Source organism: Oryzias melastigma, linkage group LG1, assembly GCF_002922805.2.
Source record: "Oryzias melastigma strain HK-1 linkage group LG1, ASM292280v2, whole genome shotgun sequence".
In the NCBI taxonomy this organism is placed as follows: Eukaryota; Metazoa; Chordata; class Actinopteri; order Beloniformes; family Adrianichthyidae; genus Oryzias; species Oryzias melastigma.
In genome coordinates, this window is record NC_050512.1 from 26,447,136 (window position 1) to 26,468,185 (window position 21,050).

General features: G+C 38.7%; 2 protein-coding genes and 3 non-coding genes across 6 annotated transcripts in view; 3 read left to right on the forward strand and 2 right to left on the reverse strand.

The window, feature by feature from the left end:
- The window catches only part of LOC112157261 (E3 ubiquitin-protein ligase DTX1), a 37,062-nt gene extending 21,547 nt beyond the window's left edge, over positions 1-15,515 (forward strand). For both annotated transcript variants that reach the window (XM_024289919.2, XM_024289918.2), the window contains exons 5-12: positions 10,978-11,039; positions 11,121-11,282; positions 11,355-11,416; positions 11,484-11,650; positions 13,121-13,274; positions 13,352-13,441; positions 13,524-13,622; positions 13,698-15,515. In XM_024289919.2, coding sequence (XP_024145687.1) covers positions 10,978-11,039; positions 11,121-11,282; positions 11,355-11,416; positions 11,484-11,650; positions 13,121-13,274; positions 13,352-13,441; positions 13,524-13,622; positions 13,698-13,829 — 928 coding nt within the window. In that variant the 3' untranslated portion in view covers positions 13,830-15,515. The remainder of the gene's footprint in view (positions 1-10,977; positions 11,040-11,120; positions 11,283-11,354; positions 11,417-11,483; positions 11,651-13,120; positions 13,275-13,351; positions 13,442-13,523; positions 13,623-13,697) is intronic.
- Positions 8,601-8,690, forward strand: trnay-gua. Its single transcript is given in 2 exon segments — positions 8,601-8,637; positions 8,655-8,690. It is a non-coding gene; the product is annotated as a tRNA-Tyr (tRNA).
- A 1,971-nt stretch (positions 15,516-17,486) lies between the features above and the next one.
- Positions 17,487-17,574, forward strand: trnay-gua. The gene is given in 2 exon segments: positions 17,487-17,523; positions 17,539-17,574. It is a non-coding gene; the product is annotated as a tRNA-Tyr (tRNA).
- A 390-nt stretch (positions 17,575-17,964) lies between these two features.
- Positions 17,965-18,036, reverse strand: trnae-cuc. Its single transcript has one exon. It is a non-coding gene; the product is annotated as a tRNA-Glu (tRNA).
- Positions 18,037-18,696: 660 nt separating this feature from the next.
- LOC112157527 (E3 ubiquitin-protein ligase TRIM21) lies at positions 18,697-20,208 on the reverse strand. The gene has a single exon (XM_024290306.2). The coding sequence runs from the start codon at positions 20,131-20,133 to the stop codon at positions 18,883-18,885; it is 1,251 nt and encodes a 416-aa protein (XP_024146074.2). The 5' UTR covers positions 20,134-20,208; the 3' UTR covers positions 18,697-18,882.
- Positions 20,209-21,050: the final 842 nt, after the last annotated feature.

Below are 21,050 nucleotides of genomic sequence, written 5' to 3' on the forward strand. Positions count from 1 at the left end.
TGATGTTATCGAGCGGAAGTGATATCCGAATTCAAAGGTGCTATACTTCCATATCTCTCCGTTTGAAGATCTAAGTGGAGGTGTAGGGAGGAGGGGAAGAATTTTGATTCTTTCTCAGCCTGGGGTTTAGTATTGGCAGCGCAGACTCTTGTTGGAAGGGGCTGTTCCCCACTTTGTGACATCACTATGTGAGGACCTTTTCATTTTTGTTGATTGGGAGGGGCTGGTTCTCAGAGCGCCTGTTTTAGATTAATGCTTAGAGGAACGTGATTGGGACAAAATACCACTTTGAGGTTGTTCTTTATGAGGAATTAACTTTATAATACACTTAAAAAACACAAAAAAGTTGATATTGCATTTTATAGGTCCTGTAACACTGGAGCCATCACCAACAATAGCAAAATAATGCATGCTCTTTGAACTACAGTTACTCTTCGACCATTTATGCAATTAACGGAAGAATGGCATTTTTGGGTTGATGTGCAACCCTTAGAGAATGACTCCAATCATCTTTTTAGCTATTTTAAGTGTTCTCGTCTGTCTTTTAATTATAATTGTCATTTTTAGCCAAATAAAAAAATGTTTAGTTTTCTTGAACTTAGTTTTTCCAAAGCGGCATTTCAATAAAAAAATTTCACTCTGAGTTGTGGACGTTGGGATGGAAAAACTTTTTCTCCTACTTCCCGTCCATGTTGTTTAGATTAAATTAGATTAGAAATAGTTTATCTCAAGCAATCAAAGCAAGAATAATGCATAAACAATCAACAGGGGTTTATGTACATACAAAGCCATGTCAAACACAAAACATTTGGGCATCAAATTATAGATTCCTTGTAAGGGAGTGGGAGAAAGCGAATTTCTATGATCCCATCCCGACTTATGGGGTGGAGTAGGAAACTTTTAGCATGTCCAGTTTATTTTCTACATCACGAAAATACTCCTTTTTTGGTCTGCTTCTGATGGGCAACAATTTAAGTAAATAAATACTCAAAAATGCAATTTTGTGTTTTTTTTTCTTTTTTTTTTAAATGCAAATATTCCATCATCAAAATAATGCCACAAGTACACGAATAAACATAAAAGGCACAATTTTTTATCTAACTTACGCTCATGGCTATTTTCTCTGTGACAAAATACATTGGAATTACGCTAGTTGCATAAATGGTCAAAAAGTTACAGTAGTTAAAAGAGCTAAACTTAACAGCTCAATCCAGAACATGACTTAAAATTAAATTAATATTGTAATGTACGAGACATACTGTACTGGAAATGCACTTTGTTTAAAAAAAAACACAATTTTTATGCTCTCACAAGCCCCTTTTACGGTTATTGGTGAATTGTTGATATATTTCGTCACCATCAGAGTATAAACCTTCAGGACTTCTTTAGAACAATTCCAACCCAACTCAGATCAGCAAGCAGCTGAGAAATGTGAGAAGTATTTATAGTTTGCAGTTTAGTAGACTTGGTTAAAAAAGAAAACATGAAGATAAAGAACAGTTATTCCAAAGTGTGATATTTATCTTCTTCCAGCCACAGTACTTTTCGAAAAGCTGTCTCTTTTTTCATATGGGTAAAGTAATTTTTGGAAAGCTTGCGATTGTGACAGATTTATTTTTCTAACAAAAACCTCAGCCGAGCGTTTCCTTTTTCAAACTCTTTATTCATGCAGACCATTCCAACTCCAGTTTCCAACTCAAATCAAAGTTCGGTCGTTTTGAGGGTTAGATTTTCCTGAAGGCCCGTCCCTCCCCCTCCACCTCCCCGGCTCCTCTCCTCCCTCCCGTTTCGTCGCGTCTCAGCAGTCGGGGCCCCTCGGAGCCCCATTGTTGGTCTCCACAGTAACCTTTGTTGGCTCGCTGAAGCCTGGACGACATTAGCAGCACAATGCCGAGCTACTTTTTCACTCCCTCTTGCCCCTTCTTTTTCCCCGAACACTATTCCTGTCATCTTCTTTTCTTTTGCAGGGATTTTTCTTGATGTTTTCATCCCGTTTCTTCTTCCTTCTGGGTCTTTCTCAGTAAATGTATAACGTTCACCACTTTTTAGGTTGAAAAGAAAGACTGTAGTTCTGTTCCAGTTAGTATCCTCATTCACCACCACCACCCCCAAATCCTGGTCTTTAAGGAGGGGGCAGGGCTTAATATATATTTATTTATGTATGGGCGTTTTGAGGAAACGACCTCCAGCTCAGACAGCATTCGAGACGAGAGCTGCGGGACGGGCCGGGGGGGCTGGTGAAAGACAAAGAAACAAGTCAGCAAACTGTCAAAGATTGATCACACTGTGGTGCAAGAAACCAGGCCAGCACACACACACACAGACCGACTGTGAAGGCATCCCACAAACACACACTGCCCTCTTCCCCTCACGGTAGAAGTAAATATTGGCAAACCTAACGGGACATGCAGGGAAGAATGTGTACTCTTCCTCTGTTCAGTGAGGGGATTATAGGAAACAGACAAAGGCAGCGAGAGAAGGTGAGGGGGTGCACACACAGCATTCTGAGTTAAAGTAAATGAAGCCGAGGGGTGAAAAGAGGTCCGACTTCATGAGGAACAGAAGAAAATAACTCCACTTGGGTTTGGCAACAGGTTGCAGTTTGATTTAGGCCTATAGGGGGGGCTCTAGCCACTTACCGAGCGTTTGTGGATTTATGCAAACAAAACTGAAGTCGTATAATATGAGACAGATGACAAAATGACAGAAGAACTGAAATAAAAGCGCAGCCTCCAGCTTTGGCAGCATTCTCCACAGTTTCCACAGCAGCTGTTTTCACTGAGGCTTAATCATAAAACAGATGTTTTCATGCTTTCCGCTGATTATCTGATGACTGTCTCGTTTGGTCCACACTTTAGGTTTCTCGTGAGAAAAACAGATAGTTCAAGGCCACGTTTCCTCTGTCGTTTGGTTTAGTTCACTTCAGCCATCTCTGTATCCTGACTTTGAAGGGGAAGATGGGAAACTATGTTTTGATAGTTTTAAAGGAATCATGAGTGAATGCATTAAAAACAAATCAAATTTTCACTGAACTGATTACTAGAAATGTCTTTTGGAAACTGTTGCATTATTTTAAAGAAACATGGGTACAGTAGCAAGCTCTTGGTTGATTTGATCAACATTTTTGGAACATAATTGACATTTGTCATAGTAGGGAAATTGTATTTTATTTAAATACAAATTAAATGAAATAAAGATTTATTGACCATTAATTGTAATACCTATGGGGTTTATTTGCACTTTTTAAGTATTGCATATTTGCTTCTCATATCCTTATAGGCCCAATAAAAATGGTCTTTTGTGTTTTTAAAATGTTTTTGTAGCATTTTTCACATAAGAGGACTACCATGATTAGTCGAGTAATCGACTATTAAATTAGTTGACGATTAATTTTATAGTTGATTAGTCATTACTTTATATTATATGGAGTCAGAGTGTAGTAAAGTTAAAAAAAAGTTTTGGGCGTTCAGCACCCAAAAAAGTACTTTTTTTTTATTTATTTCAGTCACTGAGACCAAAACTTTATCTTTTATGAAAATTAGTTTATTGTTTCAGATGCAGACATCATTTGATTTAATTTTGCTTTAATCCCAGAAACTAATGAAGGAGAGAGGCTGCACAATTCATTACAAGTTTAATAAACTATTGTTTTGATTGTCTTTATTTGGTAGTTAAAAGCTAAAGATGGTTAAGATGCTTTAGATCCACTTTGCGTATGACGTGAGTCGACTAATCAGAAAATAATCGGTGATTAGTCGACTATCAAAATAATTGTTTGTGGCAGCCTTACAGAAGGCTTAAATAAAATAATTTATAATTAAAACTGGAATTCTGAGTGCTTAAAATCAGAAGCAGATGAAAACCAGGTGCTCGAAAATACACAGACTGATGACGCAGTTACTGAAATGGCGTGCCAAAGTCTCCACACACCCTGGCCTGCTCACGCTTAGGTATGCAAGACATGATGAGCGCTCAACACTCATGCTGTAGTGAATTGCAATTCTGGCTCAACTTGACTCAGAACTGACCAGCTGGATTTATCCAAAATTGCTCACTATTATTTTTGCACTGCTACTATTAGCTTAAGGCGATAACCTTGCACTTGAGCTCTCAGCGATCGGGGGAGGGCGGGGTTGCTCTGCACCAACAGTCCCGCCCACAACGCAGAAATGCATTTCTACTGAACTAATGCCACTATCCAAAAATGTCTTGAAAAATGACAAAGGCTCTTGGATTTTGGCTAAAAACTCATAATTAAAAGGTCACTGGGAATGATTTTACAATAGAAAAAGAATAGTTGGAGTGGACAGTTAGGCCACACCCATTCTGCCCTCTAAGTTCAGGTGAAGGCCTCATTCAACATAATAGATGATCACGCCTTGTTTTTTTTTATAAAACCACCCATACGTTTTTCTTCTCAGAGAAAGCCACCCCCTCTGTCTTTGTTGCACAATAAAAACATATGCATGGGAGAGTGCAAATTTTGCACAAACATGTTTGACAAATGATTGGATTTTAGCTTTTTTTTCATAAACACCTGAGATGTAAGGAGTAGACTTGGCTTCTTATAATGGGGTTAGTAGGCGTTTGAGGATATTATTTATTTTATGTTAGTTTTAGTGTAAAAGTTTAAACAAAGGTCACGAAAATGATTTTTTCAAATTTGTTGTCATTTTTCAATTCCCTATTCTATTTTACTGCAATGCATTTATATGGCTTGTAATAACTGAGCGAAAAAAGAGCTAGAAAAAAGTGAAAGCAAAAAAAAGTTCAAAATCAAATGAAGAATAAAAACTGAAAAGAAGACTAGTGTGTCTGCTTACCACACAGAAAACAATTGATGCAGATACCATTAAATCTGTTTAATCAGAGAGCGAGAGCGTTAGTGAGGCATGAGGACATTTCTGCTCATTTGATTACATGCTAATTTCGTAGACGCAAACGATGTTCTCTCTGTTTTTTTAACAATATAAAAAGAAGCTTTTATACTGTGTTCAGTGAGACATTTGTACAGTCCCAAGAAAGCAATGTGCTCGTCTAATCGTAACTGGATATGTGAAAGTTCTGACCATTGTGGGCTGAAACCAGTCTTTATTAAAAAATTATTTTGATTTCAAGAGTGTGTTTTTACATTTAAACAAATTCTGTTGATGTCCATTTTGACTTGAGAAGGGGAGCGAGGGGTTGGGGGAATTAAGCAAACAAAATTTAGGGAGAGTGTGATGGATGAAAAACGATCATTTCTTTCTAATGCTATCTGTGGTTTTCCTCTTGAAAATATAAAAAATCTACAATCAAAATACATATACATTTTTATTATGACTTTAATTCTCATACATCTACAAGAAAGAAGTTGTAACTGTTAAATTGTGAGAAAAAAGTTGTATTTTTATGACTTTAAAGTCAATTTACAAGATTAAAAGTTTTACGAGAAAAAAACTCCTACATTTACAAGAGTAACATTTGTAAAGTTGCGAGATGAAAAGTCGCCAATTTGTAAGAAAAAACTAGGCTAGTACTATTATTTGTTTTTATTTTTTTTATTTATTTGGTGGCCTTATTAATAAAATATATCGTAAATATCTTACTTTCTAAACAGAATTTCTTTTTTTAAATTGTAACACAACATTTTTTTAACTATTCATGTATTCGTTGTGGAACAAACATTTTTATTACACTCCTAAAAACTCCTTTGGGGAAGAACTTCACGCTGCTGAAACATTGGCCTACAGCGAAATGAGACCACAGAGAAAGTCCCTCTCAAACTATATTTCATCTATTTTAATCTAATGTAAAATTGTTCCCAGTGGTCTTTTATTTATGATTATGCAGTTTTTTAGCAAAAATCAAAAAGCGTCTGTCGTTTTTTTTAGACGTATTTTCTGCAGCAAAGCAGGAGCTCTTTAAAAAAATTCCCTGTGTTGTGACCTGGACCGTTGGTGCGGAAGTAAGCCAGCCCTCATTTCCCATGATCCTTTTGTTTACATTCTCTCTTTCTAGCTCACTGACTCTCAACCCGTATAAAAAAAATATATCTGAAACAAAAGAAATTCTTTAATTTTTGCAAGTTTGTATGATATTATTAATGGGGCATCTGGACAATGTGTTAAGAGGAGCTTCATGAAGCTTATCTCAGATCAGACGTGACTCACCACTCCTATCTTTACCTCACTCTAAAGCCCTCCATGCTAACACAGCAAGCTGACAAATATGAACTACGCTGCACGTGATTGTTTGTTTGGTGTGCCAGATTGCAGCCGTCGTCATTCGTTGACTTCATCCCGATCTAATAAAGGTGTTTCCCAATCGTCATTAGTAGGCTGGGCGTTCCTGTGCTTCTGTACGACAGCAGAGTACTCGAGTTACAAAGAGGATGATCTGTGAAAAGCCGTTAACAAGTAGCTGTATTCAAACTGGAAAAACCTGCTCTCGTTCATTTTAACTTGGATGTTAGTCATTAAAAGGTGAATAAAAGGAGTCCCAGTTTTGAAGGGTTAAAGTTTGAAAAATATATTAAGCAAAGAGTCTGTTGAGTTTTTACACACTCAAGTTGGTCTCCTTTTACTTCACCGTGTATACTTGTACTCTGGCACCAAAACTTCTTCCACCTCCAAGGTTTGATTTTTATTAAAAAGCAAATGTACTGCGATGAACTATTCTGCCTATTTTTCTATTTTGAGCTGTAGATCACATGACCACAGGGGTTGTTTATTTCTTACGTCTATGATCTCTGCATTTCCTCCGGCACTGGTCCAGTTTTTTTCCCATTCATAATTAGCCGCAGTGAAAGGAAAGTAATTAGATGATCTGGGCATGTTGACTGAATACCACTGAGGAGAAATACAGTCTGTCTAACAGCACTGAATAGCTTTTTTTGTGATTTTTATCTTTGCGGTGGACCATGGATCACACATTGTGTCATGAGATATCTGATGATTTTGTCCCAGTTGGAAGAAGAAAAAAAAAGTATCAGATCAGATTTTACCAGTAGATGTCTGTTCAGATACAGGCCTGGCTGGTAGATAACTGGACTCTCCAGGAATTTAACCATGACTTTATAGTTATTCATAGCAAAACTATTCATCTACATTCACACCATAACGCCAGTTCCCCTTTGGATACTAGTCTGTGGCTTTGTTTTATCACCAGTTTACCTACTCAGATACACAAACAAGCAATAATTTGATTCCACAGAGCATAAAGGTGTATATTTAAACTAGGCAACGGTTAAAAGTCAAAACCTGCTTACAAATAGATAAGAAATCCAATTAGGAAAATTGTCTTTTAGTTTTTCCATCATTGCCATGGTTTCCAATGGCCACGTGAAAAGTCTAGCAATGCACTTTGTCTAAAGGTATCCATTTTATCTGGCCTGGAACACAATACATCTTAAAAACAAGTTTGAGAAAAAAGTGTACAGTTGTATTAGAAGACTTGATTAAATTTGGGACCTTTAAAAGTTCCTGCCCTGTTTGTACTTTATGCTCTTTTTTGCTATCAAGATTTATATGTGCCACCTTTTTGTACTTCCTTAGTTTATTGTCATCTCAGGAACTAAAAAAATATAGGAATTCCAGTAAGATACATTTACACTGGCCATGTCAACTCGCGTTTAAGCAACCACTTTCAATTTGCACATCCCTACTCAAGTTTTAAATCTATTCTTGGGCTCTCCAAAGACAGCAGGCTTTCATTTGTCATATGCTGGAAGTTCAACCAGTTGAACTTTTGACTTCTAAATCACGAACACACAGAACTTTGACTCCCTGCTTGTCCAGTGTGTGAACACCACTGGCTGTATGCACTTTCATGAAACTGCGTATTTCGTGTTTTTGGAACGCCAACGCTTGCCTAGTGTAAATGTAGCTTCAGATCATGTTATCATTTATATATGATATATCTTGGTTCTCGTTGTTGTTAAGTAAAATATTCAAAATAACCCCCTGTGGGGTTCCACAGGGGAAAACATTTTACTTTACAGCTTGACAACGAAAAAGAAGAAATTTTCTTTTTTTTTTTCTTTTTTCTGTGGAAGCTAGTTTCATCTTTGAGGATGGGTTTAACAGGAATAACTAAAGGGACTTTTCAATCAAGATTTTACTAGAATTTTGAAACAATCAAGAAATATTTGTTTTGTTTTTGCCTCAAACTCTTTAAACTAGAGCAACTTCTTAGTGTTGGAGAGTAAGAAGCTTGATTGTAAGCAGCCAGCTCCCCCTGTTGGTCAGAGCATGAACTTCTGTGGTTAGGTAAGTTGTGAAAAGAGTGGGTGTTGGCCTGTCGTTGACTGAGCGGTAAAAGACGCATCATGAGCGTTTGTGAGGCGGAGCAGCTCCGTGGGTTTGTTTTCACATTGATGTGGGTTAAAGTTCAACCAAGACAGCTTCCTGATCCCTGCAGCGTTTCTGTTTGCTTAGAACTCCCTTCTTCGTGGCTCGTTCCTGATCGAACACTCAGCTGTGAATCACTGTGGTGTCACGTTGGGGGTGGGGGGGTGAAAGCAGCTTAGTGTAGGAAAGCCGTGAGCCAAAGTGCGGACAGGAAACCACAGACCCTCGTCTCACTCCATTTGAGTGGTTGAACGTGAGTGTGAGGGCGGGCCTTCGATAGCTCAGTTGGTAGAGCGGAGGACTGTAGAGGTGGTTAATGCTGACATCCTTAGGTCGCTGGTTCGAATCCGGCTCGAAGGACTTCCTGTTTTGCTAAATGAATTCACTGAACGCACAGATGACACTCACAGGATTCAGCTGATCATAACTACACAGGTTTAGGAGACCCACATATATTTATGTAGGTTTGTAGAACTGTGTGAACGTCAGCTGTAGACATGTTGGTTTAAACTCACAGGTTGAAGAGGATGAAGTCTGTTACCATGTCAGCATGAGAGCAGCTGATCTAGACTAAGATTCAGTTTGCAATCAGAATATGAGGAAAACAAAACAAAAAATATTTAACAGTTTTAAATGATACGCATTTTACTAGAGTGTAGGGGGGAATTGATTCAGCGATGTATCGCAATAATTTGTTTGGTGATACTTGTATTGATTTAAAATGTTAAAAAACAATATTGAATTAATTATTTGCTTGCATCCTTCAGCGTCTTACTTTTGTTTTCCACTAAAACTCGCAACTGCTAGTTTGCCTGTTTGAGCAGATCTTCACTGCAACCAAAACAACAAGATCTCACGAGAACCATCTTGTGTTAAATTTTCAGTCAACCTTGCAGTTTTTATGAAAAATATACAATTTTGTTTTTACTTGGGATGGGTACCAAACCGAAACTCTGTGCCACGTTGCTGCCAGTATTGTGTAAAAATGTGAATTTTGGTGCTTTTTAGCGGCATGAACTTGCTTGTGTAAAAGCAACCTAATAATGAAATGCGTTTAACGTTGTGATCCTTAAATAGAATACTAAATATTAAAATATTACCATGGTATTGCAATAAAAGATGTATTAATATTCAGGTACAGTTTTTTTTCAAAGTCTTCCTCTTTAAAAAAAAAAAAAGTGAAAATTTGTTCTGGTCTTGGGATAAATCGCAATATGCATCTTATCGAGTGACGCGTATTGTGATATGCATCATATCGAGTGATGCGTATCGCGATGTGCATCGTATCGAGTGATACGTATTGTGATGTGCTTCGTACTGAGTGACATGTATTGCGATGTGCATCATATCGAGTGATACATATCGCGATGTGCTTCGTATCGAGTGACACATATCGCGATGTGCTTCGTATCGAGTGACACGTATCGCGATGTGCATCATATCGAGTGATGTGTATTGCGATGTGCATCATATCGAGTGATACATATCGCGATGTGCTTCGTATCGAGTGACACATATCGCGATGTGCTTCGTATCGAGTGACACGTATCGCGATATGCATCATATCATCAGACTCTTGCTAATGCACACTCCTAATTTTTCCATCCTACTAACTGAAACAAAATTATTATTTAGTTATGAATAAGTACTTATGACTGAAAATGTTACTGTTAGATTTACGAAGGGAAAACTCTCAAAGACCTATTCCAAATATATTTTGATCTATTTTAAAAATGTTCCCAGTGGTCTTTAAATTACGATTATTTTTTAGCCAAAATCAATAAAAAATGTGTTGTTTTCTTGACAATTCCTGCAGAGCGGCAGGGGTTCATTAGACATTGAACTGAGTTGTGGGCGGAACTTATGATGCAGAGGAACCCCGCCCCACTTCCCCTTCCTGTTGCTGAGAGCTCTCTGTTGACATGCTCACCCGCTAGCTTACAGCCTCTCACAACCCCAACCTAACATTACCTGTGCAACAGAACCAGCGAGCAATATAGGGGCTATCTAGGCGTACTGATCCAGATGGCAGCTCGGATGAAGAAAATGATGACGTACATGGATCTATTTGTCTGCAGGTGGATCGGCCAGAATGGAGCAGAGCAGGGAGACATTGTATTTTCTACATCACAAATTTAATCGAAGTTGATCTTTAAAGCTATTTGTTATGTTCCAAAAAAATTTAGCAAATATATCATTTATTGGATTTTTTTCACTTTGAATTAGTAAAAAGAAAACACCAGTGCTGTATTTAAATGGAAGTTGCTCATGATGTGTATGTGTGGTACGTGAGTTCAGAAAGGAGGATGAGGATGATGCAGGGCTTTGTGACGCAGCAGGTAATCCTCAGAAAGCAGCTGTGTGACGTCTGTGACTCTGAGCTCAATAAGCAGATGGAAACTCCCCGGATTAGCCCTCAGAAACACACAGGTCATCTAATCGTCATTCCTGCTGCTCATTAGCTCCTAAACGAAGCAGGAGAAGACGAGACGTTTAACTCGGAAACTACCCACAAGTTTGTTTTGGTGTTGTGTGAATCTTTACTGTTTTAAAATGACGGTCATCAGTTTCTCTCAGTGAGTATTTGTCTTTAGATGACTTTAGATGAAGAAAGTTCTAGATTGAGTGTGTTTTTTTTCTGCTGCAGCGTACCCACCGTCCCCGTGAAGAACCTGAATGGATCCAGCCCCGTCCACCCCGCTCTGGCAGGTAAGAGCTCCCCCTCTGTGGTTCTTTTATAGAAAAAAGGCTTGTAAAATTCTTGCTAATTTGGACTTTTGTTTATGTCAGGGATCACGGGAATCCTGATGAGCGCCGCCGCCCTGCCTGTGTGTCTGACCCGGCCCCCGAAGCTGGTGCTGCACCCCCCACCCGCCAGCAAAAGCGATATCAAGCCGGTGCCGGGCTTTAACCACTGCTGCAGGAAGACCACCAAGAAGCAGACCCGGAAAGGTGAGCAGAGAAAGAGTGGTGCAAACTTCCCCCACAGACCTCCATCAGTACTCATCGTTATTCTGTCCTCAGGAAAAACTCCAGAGGAGGTGGTGAAGAAGTACCTGCAGAAGGTGAAGAGCCCCCCTGAAGAGGTACGGCCTTCATCAAAACACGACGCAGAAATGGAAACAGTTTTCACACCTGTTTTATTCGCTTCAGGACTGTACAATCTGCATGGAGCCCCTAGGGGGAGCTTCAGGGTACAAAGGTCCAGGCGTGACTCCGGTTTCCAGGGCGGAGTCGGTGGGGCGTCTGGCACAGTGTGGACACCAGTATCACTTCCAGTGCCTGGTGGCGATGTACAACAACGGCAACAAAGACGGCAGGTTGGTGAAAACAACTTTTGGGTGCCTCGCCGGTTAAAAGGGTTTAGATGAAATAATGGGAGAGATCTGATGCCAATGACACAGTCACAGTCTGCTGTATTGCAGATGAAAGACATGAAGGTCTCTTCAAACCATCAATTCTATTTTTTTGTGTGTGTTTTCAAATTAACATCTGATATTGCATAGTGTGACCTGGTAATTTTGTATTTTTATTTACTTTAAATACATTTTCCTACGCTTAGTTGCAAAGATTGTCTATTTTTGGGATAATGCTTCTATGACCTCTTTGATGTGGGGTTCCACAGGGCTCCATCCTAAGACCTCTGTTTTTTTGAGAAAATGTCATTTGACAGGCCCCAGCATCTCTTCTCCAAACCAAAGCCCTCGTAGAATAAGAAAAGTTCTAAATAAAATGCTAAATAAAGTATTATTTGGTGCTCTCATGTTATTTTTAATGATTGTGCGTATATTTTGCCTCATTTTTGCTTCATGTCTTGATGATTTATTAATAAAATGTATGTTCTCATATAGTTAGGATTAGGGGCAAAAAGATGCACCTCATTGGTCAAATGTCAAACTGTCTTCTGTGACGTTTCATGTTTAGGGATAAAAATTGATGCGATACATGGCTCGCGATATTGATAAAATCGCGATACTGCGATAACTGATAAAAATAATCTAATAACTCACAATATATAGAAGAACACATATTTTTTAGGAAAATACATCCCCATTTATTTTTTAGCATGAACACATAATAAAAAACTTGTGTCTCATTTTTTGCTACCAATAATAGACACTTTTGTGCAACATTGCTGAAATCCGTAATAACATTTCTTTGTGAATTTTTGACAGTAATTGAATTTAAATAATCAGTCAAATTCAGTGTTAACATTAGTAAATATGATCAGCAGTGTCACTGCTTGGTGCAATTTTTTTGTAAACAACAAAACAAAAATTAAATAATTCAAGAAATTGCCATATTCACAACACGTGCCCCTAATCTACCTATGAAGGAACGTCTCACTAAAGGATGATAAATACGTCGTTTCACAGCCTCATTAAATGAAAATAAAAGATCGATACTTGGTGGGAACGCATCAAGAATTAATCACGGGATTAAATGTCGTGATATATCACAATATCGATATTTTGGCACATCCCTAATCATGTTTCAATCTGTCAGGTTGAAGAATCCTCTAATCAAATGCTATATAAAAGTTTCATCATTTGACATTTTTATTCAAAATAAATGCTGATAAAATCAAAAGCAAAACTGATTTTTTTTTTATTTTTTTTTTTGATTGATTGAACAGATTTATTGCCGTTTTGCTTTTGAGCTGAAGTTGAATTGCTTTTAATATGTGACAAAGCTTGAATGTCTCAGATCTGCTTTAACACAAAATTGTGGATTTTTTTTTTCTTAAAATTGAATTTATTGAACTCTTGTCCCATCTTTCCCTCCCTCAGTCTTCAGTGTCCGACCTGCAAAACCATCTACGGCGTGAAGACGGGAAACCAGCCGGCAGGAAAGATGGAGTACCACGTCATCCCTCACTCTCTGCCAGGTCATCCCGACTGCAAAACCATCCGCATCATCTACAATATCCCTCCTGGCATCCAGGTACAACACCCCTCCCTGCTTTAATGCGCCGTTTAATGACATCACTTCCTGATCTGACGTGACCCTTTTCCCCTCAGGGACCAGAGCACCCAAACCCAGGGAAGCCCTTCACTGCCAGAGGCTTCCCACGACACTGCTACCTCCCCGACAGCGAGAAAGGACGCAAGGTAAACCGAGCAGCCCCCATCATGAACACACCTCCTTTTAAAGGGGTTTTTCTAACCCAAGCTCCTCCCTAAAACCTGACAGGTACTGAGGCTGCTGCTGGTGGCGTGGGACCGCAGGCTCATCTTCTCCGTCGGCACGTCAAGCACCACGGGGGAGTCCGATACCGTCATCTGGAACGAGGTAACCCCTCGTTCACACCGCACCTCCCTCCGCTCTGCTTTCACTGAAACTAAGGATCCTTTTCCCCGCCTCAAGGTCCACCATAAGACAGAGTTCGGCTCCAACCTGACGGGACACGGATTCCCCGACCCTGGACACCTGGACAACGTCCTGGAGGAGCTCCGCGCTCAGGGCATCACAGAGGAGGACGCACAGACGGAGAAGTGAAGCTGCACACAAAAAAGAGGAGGATGACCCGGATGCAGACTCTCTGCCAGCACTTAGAAAGAGAGCTGGGGGTGTTGACCTTTACATTTTATGGCAGCGCATCCACAGGTGAAAAGTTTGAGGAGCTCAGAAACGGTACTAACACAAGTGAACTCTACTAGAAGGAGCAGGATGGTTAAATGTTAGTGTAGATCTAAAACTGGGAAAAGGAAGAGATATGGAAAGATGGAGGCAAAAGGACGGATGAAGATGGAGTTTGGAGGTAGAGTAGGACAGGAGTAGAGTAAAGCTAACTGGTTCAACACTTTTTCAGGTACTTCAGCTGAAAACAAACATGAGCACTGATCAAACCCACCTGTGGGCTGTGTCGCCCTCGTGTGGCGGAGGTGATGCACTGCAGTTGGAGCTGCAGGAACAAATCAAAAATGAGTTCCACCTTCTGTTCTTGTAATCCTCATTTAGCTTCATTCCAGTCTTAACTTCTTACTGTGAGGCCAAAAGATCCAACCTGGAGTCTTAAAGTTATTCCACTGTGGTACGAGTGAGGCCGCGGTACTCTGGGGCAGCTCAGTGGAGGGGGGAGGGGGGTTCAGCAGAAGAGGCAAGTCCCGCTTTCAGAGGAGTTTGTTGTGTTGTTTGTTAAGCTTGGTGCCTTTTTATGCTGGAATAATTCTTAAGACAGTTTAAACAACTTAGCAAACACAACACTCTTGGCAAATTGATCTAAAATTAGTGTTAAGCTCATATAAATGGTACAATCCCCCCCCACTGTTGTCCGAAATTACGAATCGTCAGTTTATTGATCATAGCTTGCTGTCTATGAAGCTTTTTTTGTGTAAACAAAATCAAATTTCATAAATTTGTATTTGCTGGCGTCATTGCCTCTGTCTGCACTCCCTCCTCCTCCTTCAGCTGTCATTTATGGTATGATAGATGCTGACCCCCCCACCAATAATGTTTTTATTATATTTTATTAAAAAAAAACTGTAGCGACACCTTTGCTTTTGAATAGCATCTCTTTTCTTGACACTATTATAGAGCAGTTTTGCCTTTTTTTCATTTTGTACATTTATGTTTTATCATGTCCTTTTTTTCCCCATTTGTTTACAAAGACAGTGTTATTAAAAACAAGGTCTTTATTTTTACCTGTGTACAGCAGTGAAACTGATCTGCATCTTTTCTTGGGAAAAGGACTTTGATGGTAAACTTTTATTGAGTGTGACATGTAACCAGCTGAAAGCAGAAACTTTGTATTCTTACTGTTCTTTATATCGCCTGTTCTGAAGCTGGTCGGCTCGGAGCCTTTTATCGTAAGCTGGAACCACGAGGATGATCAGGATCTTTCATTGAGTACGTCTTGTTGTGCATCTTTGCAGTTCTTTCTCTCTGGCTCAGACGCTGCACCTAAAGATCATTCCCTCTCTACAAACTCTCGCTTTATTTTGTACTGGAGTTAAAAAAGAACAAAAAAGATGGAATTATAAACCCTGATTTTGTAGAAAGTGATCTGCTGCAACCTCTGAGCCCTGCAGCAAACCGCTGTGAGTCGTCACCTGACATCTAGGTACCAGCTGCCATGTCATAAACGGATGAGCATCCAAACACAAGAAAAAAAATGTAAATATCACAAAATAATTGCTGGAGTATGAATGATTAATACATGAAATAAAGAATGAATGAATCTCACTTGTGCTGTGTCTTTCATTTATAGAGTTTACGTGGTTTTAATGCAACAAAAGCCATGCTAAAAAAACAAAAACGGTCAACACTTGACATAAATTGCTCAAAAAAATAAGCAAACATTGCTAAAAATAAATGCATTTTGATTCAATTAGAGACACAAGTGAAGTTAACTACAAATTTCCAGTCTAATCACTAGCATAAAGGTTGGAAATTAGAAATTAAACAAGATAAATGAACTATAAATCTCTAAGAAAGGCAAAATTCCTGCACATTTATTGTCACAAACACAGAGTTTTCCTATAATTGTAAACAATATAAAATATGTAGAGTTTTGACTGGTTTTGGAGTTTTATTTAGGCTAGAAAAGTGAAGGTTGTGGGTTTGATCCACAATATAGATTATGTGCCTGCCTATAAATGTTTACAATAATAAATTAAACAAAAATAATATAATGTAATCTCACAGACACACCAAACTCTTGTTCATGAATACAGAGTTCTCTTTTGTTATTTTTAACATAAAAAATAGGCTTTTGAATATTTTCAGTGTTTATTTGAGCCTCAATAGGTTATAAATTATAAGGTTGAGGGTTCGGTTCTCAGCCTGGTCACATATCAGATTAGGAGGTTACAGATTTTTACATTTATGAATTAATTTAGCGTTTTATTTGAGCTCTAAGTTAGAAAGCAAAGGTTGGGGATCAATTCTCAGTCTGGTCACAGGCCAGAAATAAGAAAGTCAGAACATTTTATTTTTTTCCTGCATGAAGATCTAAAATCATCCAAATTGCATCCAAAATATAATAAAGCTTTCAATGTACTATTATTATTATGATGATTATTAATATTATTGTTGTTGTAGCTTTTTGAGCATGGAACCACCACTGCGGTGGTCACATCCTATCAAATCCAAAGTTCTATTTTTTATTACCCAATGAAAGTCTTCAGTCCATCTTTCCAGCATCCTCAAACCTATCGTTTGATAGCCAATTATGTTTGTTCAATCAATCTTTCAATGGCCAATCATATCGCCTGTTTAATCTTTAAGTTGCCAATCAAAAACGTGTCAAACTACGCGCGTGCATGTCCACTGCGCAATTGTCGCCTCGTGTCGCTAAAAGCTTGTCAAAGGTAAGAAAAACGACCAAGGTTACTTTGCTTATTTAGCTAAATTAGGTTGTTTGACACAAGCGTTTATATGTTTGGTTTGAAGTAAATTGTAGTAGCTTTTTCTTAAGTTTAGTTGGCTGTAAGCATCGCGGTGGGCTCTTGTCGTCATGTTTGTTATTTGCCATTTAGCTTTATGTTCTTTGTTAATTCTCTCTCTCTCTCTCTCTCTCTCTCTCTCTCTTTCTTTCTCTTTTATTTTTTTAAGGGTTAGTTGAATGTTGTCGTTTTTGTCACGGACACGAAACTAGCTAAACCTATTTCAATTTCGGGATCGTCTATTTCTAATGCCTCGAACAGAAGTTCGAGAGTTCGAGTCCCACCAAGGACACTTCGAAATTTGGGCAAATTAAAATTCTGTATTTAGGAGGGAAAAAATGTGTCTGGAAGATTCAAAATAGTTTGTGCACAGATGTTTGATTTGGGTTATTTTGGGTCAGTTAAGATCTGTCAATTAGGAGGGAAACTTAACAAGAAACTTTGATTTATGTGTGCTTGAGTGTCCACGATTCAAATATGTTCATCTACATTGTCAGCACACCTGCCACCTTTATTTGTCCTTATGGTTAGAAAAAAAAACCGTGTGTCCTCTATGGATAACTTTTTATTTATTTTTTTTTTGTTTTATAGCTGTGGAATTAAGGCGTTTGTGATTCTGACATTACGGTGACCCCATAAATAATTCCTGAAAGATAAATGTACAGCCGAAAATATCACAAACACCCGAAACAAAGCAGGATTTTACGTCAAAATCGCGTGGAATGACAGCGGTTGTAAATACCTGTGTGTGCGAAAAGTGTGTCGGGCCCCTTCGATAGCTCAGTTGGTAGAGCGGAGGACTGTAGGCGAAATATGCAGTGATCCTTAGGTCGCTGGTTCGAATCCGGCTCGAAGGAGGACAAGTTTTTTTTTCTTAATTCCTTTTTACGATGCTGGTTCGAATCCGACTCAAAGGACGTTTTTTTTGTTTTATCTCACTTGTAATAGTGACTCCTTCAAAACAGCTTTTCGTCTAATACTATCTGAGAACAATTTAAAGTGTCAGAAATGTTGGTCATTACTCCTATCTTTTAATCTTTGCATTGGATGAACACAAATTTCGTGCTGTCTGAAGAAATGAATGCATGTGAGAAAAATATCTCGTGTAGATTTATAAAATGCAGAAGGATTTCCGCTTTAAAGTCGCTGACATTCATGTGTTTCAGGAGTCCATTCGTTACATGGCAGTGTGAAACGTCCAGTCAAGGTTACAAACACTAATAAAACTAAAAAAAATGAAAAAGTCGTTCCCTGACCGGGAATCGAACCCGGGCCGCGGCGGTGAGAGCGCCGAATCCTAACCACTAGACCACCAGGGATAAGTGCGTTATGACGAGAACAGTAGACTATACATACAAAGTATTTGTACATAATATATATATATTTTATTAATATATATATATATATATATATATATTAAAAAAAACTTGTTTTCTTGACTTTCTGACTAGTCCAGAAACTGGGTGTCTTGTTATGAACAAACTTTATCACCATTCAAAATCCTACTCCAATGTTCTTTTGATCTATTGTAAAAGCAATCCCAGTGTTTTATTTTTTATTTTTTTAATGATGATTATGCAATTTTTGCCAATATATATATTGTTTACCGGACATGGTTTCTGCAGCACTAGTTTATTAAAAATCACTTCTGAGTTGAGGTGAGTGAGCCTGCACTCACTTTCCATCATCCCTTTGTTTACACTCTTCCACTTGTTTGCAGCTCCTCGTATTTTCGTATAATTCAGTATAATTCGTATGATTCACAACTATTTCAATAATTAAATACTAAAAAATGCAATTTTAATCATAATTTTCTTTATCAATGTCATCCATCATGACAAAAATGCCATGTGAACATTTTTTTTATTGAAGTTGGTCATTATACTATTGAGATTCTATTACACACTTCTTGAAAAATCTGGGGGATACGTATCCAAACAGCTTTCGTTAATGATTGCAAACTTTATTTTATGAATTCCTTTTTTTTTCTTTTTTTATGGGACATATAAGTCTACATTCTGAGTCCAGCTGTCTTCAGTCTCTGCAGATGTAGTCTCAGTCTTTCAAATTTTAGTACAGAGACAATAAGTGCACCAGATTAGACACATATATCCACAAGCACAAGAGTCAGTCATTGCAGTAGCAACAATATATTTCAAAAATAGTCAGATAATCAGTGGTGCGTAGTTCTGACCATCGTTGTTTATACTGGGATCAAAGAATGGAAAGAGTCTCTCTGTAAAATGGCAACCGGTGAAGGAGTAGATGGTAGCCGCATTGTTCACGTCATGGAAGGAGACCAGACCCGCCTCATAATCCACAAACACTCCCACCTTTTCGAAAGCCGACCTGAGAGGGACCGACACCGACGGGCCTGCCAGAGCTCTGTACTCTCCTCTACTCTTCATCCAGAGGGTCCAGAAACCGTTCTGAGGACGCAGCTTAATGTCTCCTTTCCTGCTGACCGACTCCTTGGCCACTCCTATTGACCACTTTGTCTTTCCTTTGACTTGAACCTCAAAGTAGAACCTGCCTGAGTTAAAACCCTGCTTTCCCAAAACAAAGACAGATTCTGTGAACCTCTTTGGGTTTTCTGGAAGTTTCCTCTTGAAATCGCAGCATCTCACTTGTTTCCGATCAGCAGACAGGATAAGCCCCGGATGGGCCGTATCAGGGTCAAAGGTCACTTCTATGGCGTGTTGTTGGACTCTCGCCAGCTGGTTTGGAGTCTCCATCACCTCTTCCAGCTTGTGCTTCAGATGGTCATTGGAGAACTGCCCTACCTCTGAGAGCTCCTTCATATTTAGCTCTTCGATGAACTGCATCTGTGTTTCCTTCTGCTTGGTGACGTGCTCCTCTTCATCACAGAGCTGCACTGAGAGTCTCAGCTCCTCAATCTTCTGACCAATCTCTTGGATCTGCTCCTGAAAGTTTTTGTCTGCTTTCTCCAACTTCCCTCCTGAAGAGGCTTCTCTCAAAGAAATACAATAAACTATGAGGATAAAAACCAGAAAGAGGCACGCTGTGTTGAAGATCTGTGCTTTTTGTTTGGTTTTGGAACAAACAGCACAGTGGACCTCCACCGGTCTGTTCTGAGCTGTCTGTCTGAGCGCATCAATCATGTCTTTGATAAGAGTGTTGGTCTGCAGCTCTGGTTTGGGGTAGAACATCCTCCGACAGATGGGGCACTGAAGTGGAACGTCCAAGTTTAGGTGCTCGGTGATGCAGTTCTTGCAGAAGTTGTGTCCACATGGCGTGCTGACCGGATCTTTGAAAACATCCAGACAAATGGAGCACTGGAAAAGATCTTCAGGCAGCAGGAAGTTGTCAGCCGCCATTTCTGAAAAAAAAAAGAAAGGACAAGATATAGAAAGAGCTTCAAAATAAGAGCTGGAATAAAAGGCATAGACAGTCATTTTGAAGTTACCGTTCTTGGATAAATTCAAGAAACTCTTGGCCAATTGAGAGTAAGCCACATGCAGCTCTTTTAACGCTCTACTGTTTAAAAAAATTTTTTTTGTATTACAAGTAGCTGTAAACTAAGCAAAAACTGAAAGTAGTCAAACACTGTGAGTCTCCAACTAGCAGTTCGACTTTGAGTCGGACTGAAACAGACAGATTTTTCTTTAAATTTCATTCTTTAAAATTCATTTCTTTAAACAAATTCTAGGATTTTAAGTGCACCATATTGTTAGAAAAATACAGTAAGGGTCACTTAACCAGCTCTGATTTAATTGGATTTACAAATTTCAGGGTGAGATGCACCACAAAAGGTAAAATAAACTTTTTTTTCTTAAATCACTGCTGACATCACACTACCCATTACTACATTGAGATGTGAAGGATGTATTTTATTTTGAAAGGACTTCATGTGATCCTCTGTCAAAAGCTATAGTTTGTTATTTTGAAAAAAGGCTATTTCTCTTTATGGTTATGTTTTATTTATTAAAAAAAATCAATATTCCATTCATAGTTATCATAATACCGACAATTAAATATTAGTGCAAACCAGCATCTTATTTTCTAAGGTGTGATTTAAGACTTTGTGGCTCGTACTGGGTTGTAGTCTGTAAGAATCCGACTTAAATGGCTTTTTAAGTGTTGAAGTTTACAGACCCATGTTCTAGAACATGTTCAGAAACCAGCATGGTAAAACTGGAGGATATTGTGCGGGTTGTTTATGTGTTTCAAACTTCTCAGAATGTTTTGATTTCAGACTCTTGATCTGAATGTAACCTCCTCCTCTCAGTACTAAAAGAGTTAAAAACATTCTATTAGCATTGACAAAAGCCACAAACACAACAAAAGAAACTCCAGTCAACAACTCAGTTGA

Coding starts and splice junctions, on each gene's coding strand:
- LOC112157527 (XM_024290306.2), bottom strand. CDS start 20,133: ATGACTGTCTATGCCTTTTATTCCAGCTCTTATTTTGAAGCTCTTTCT.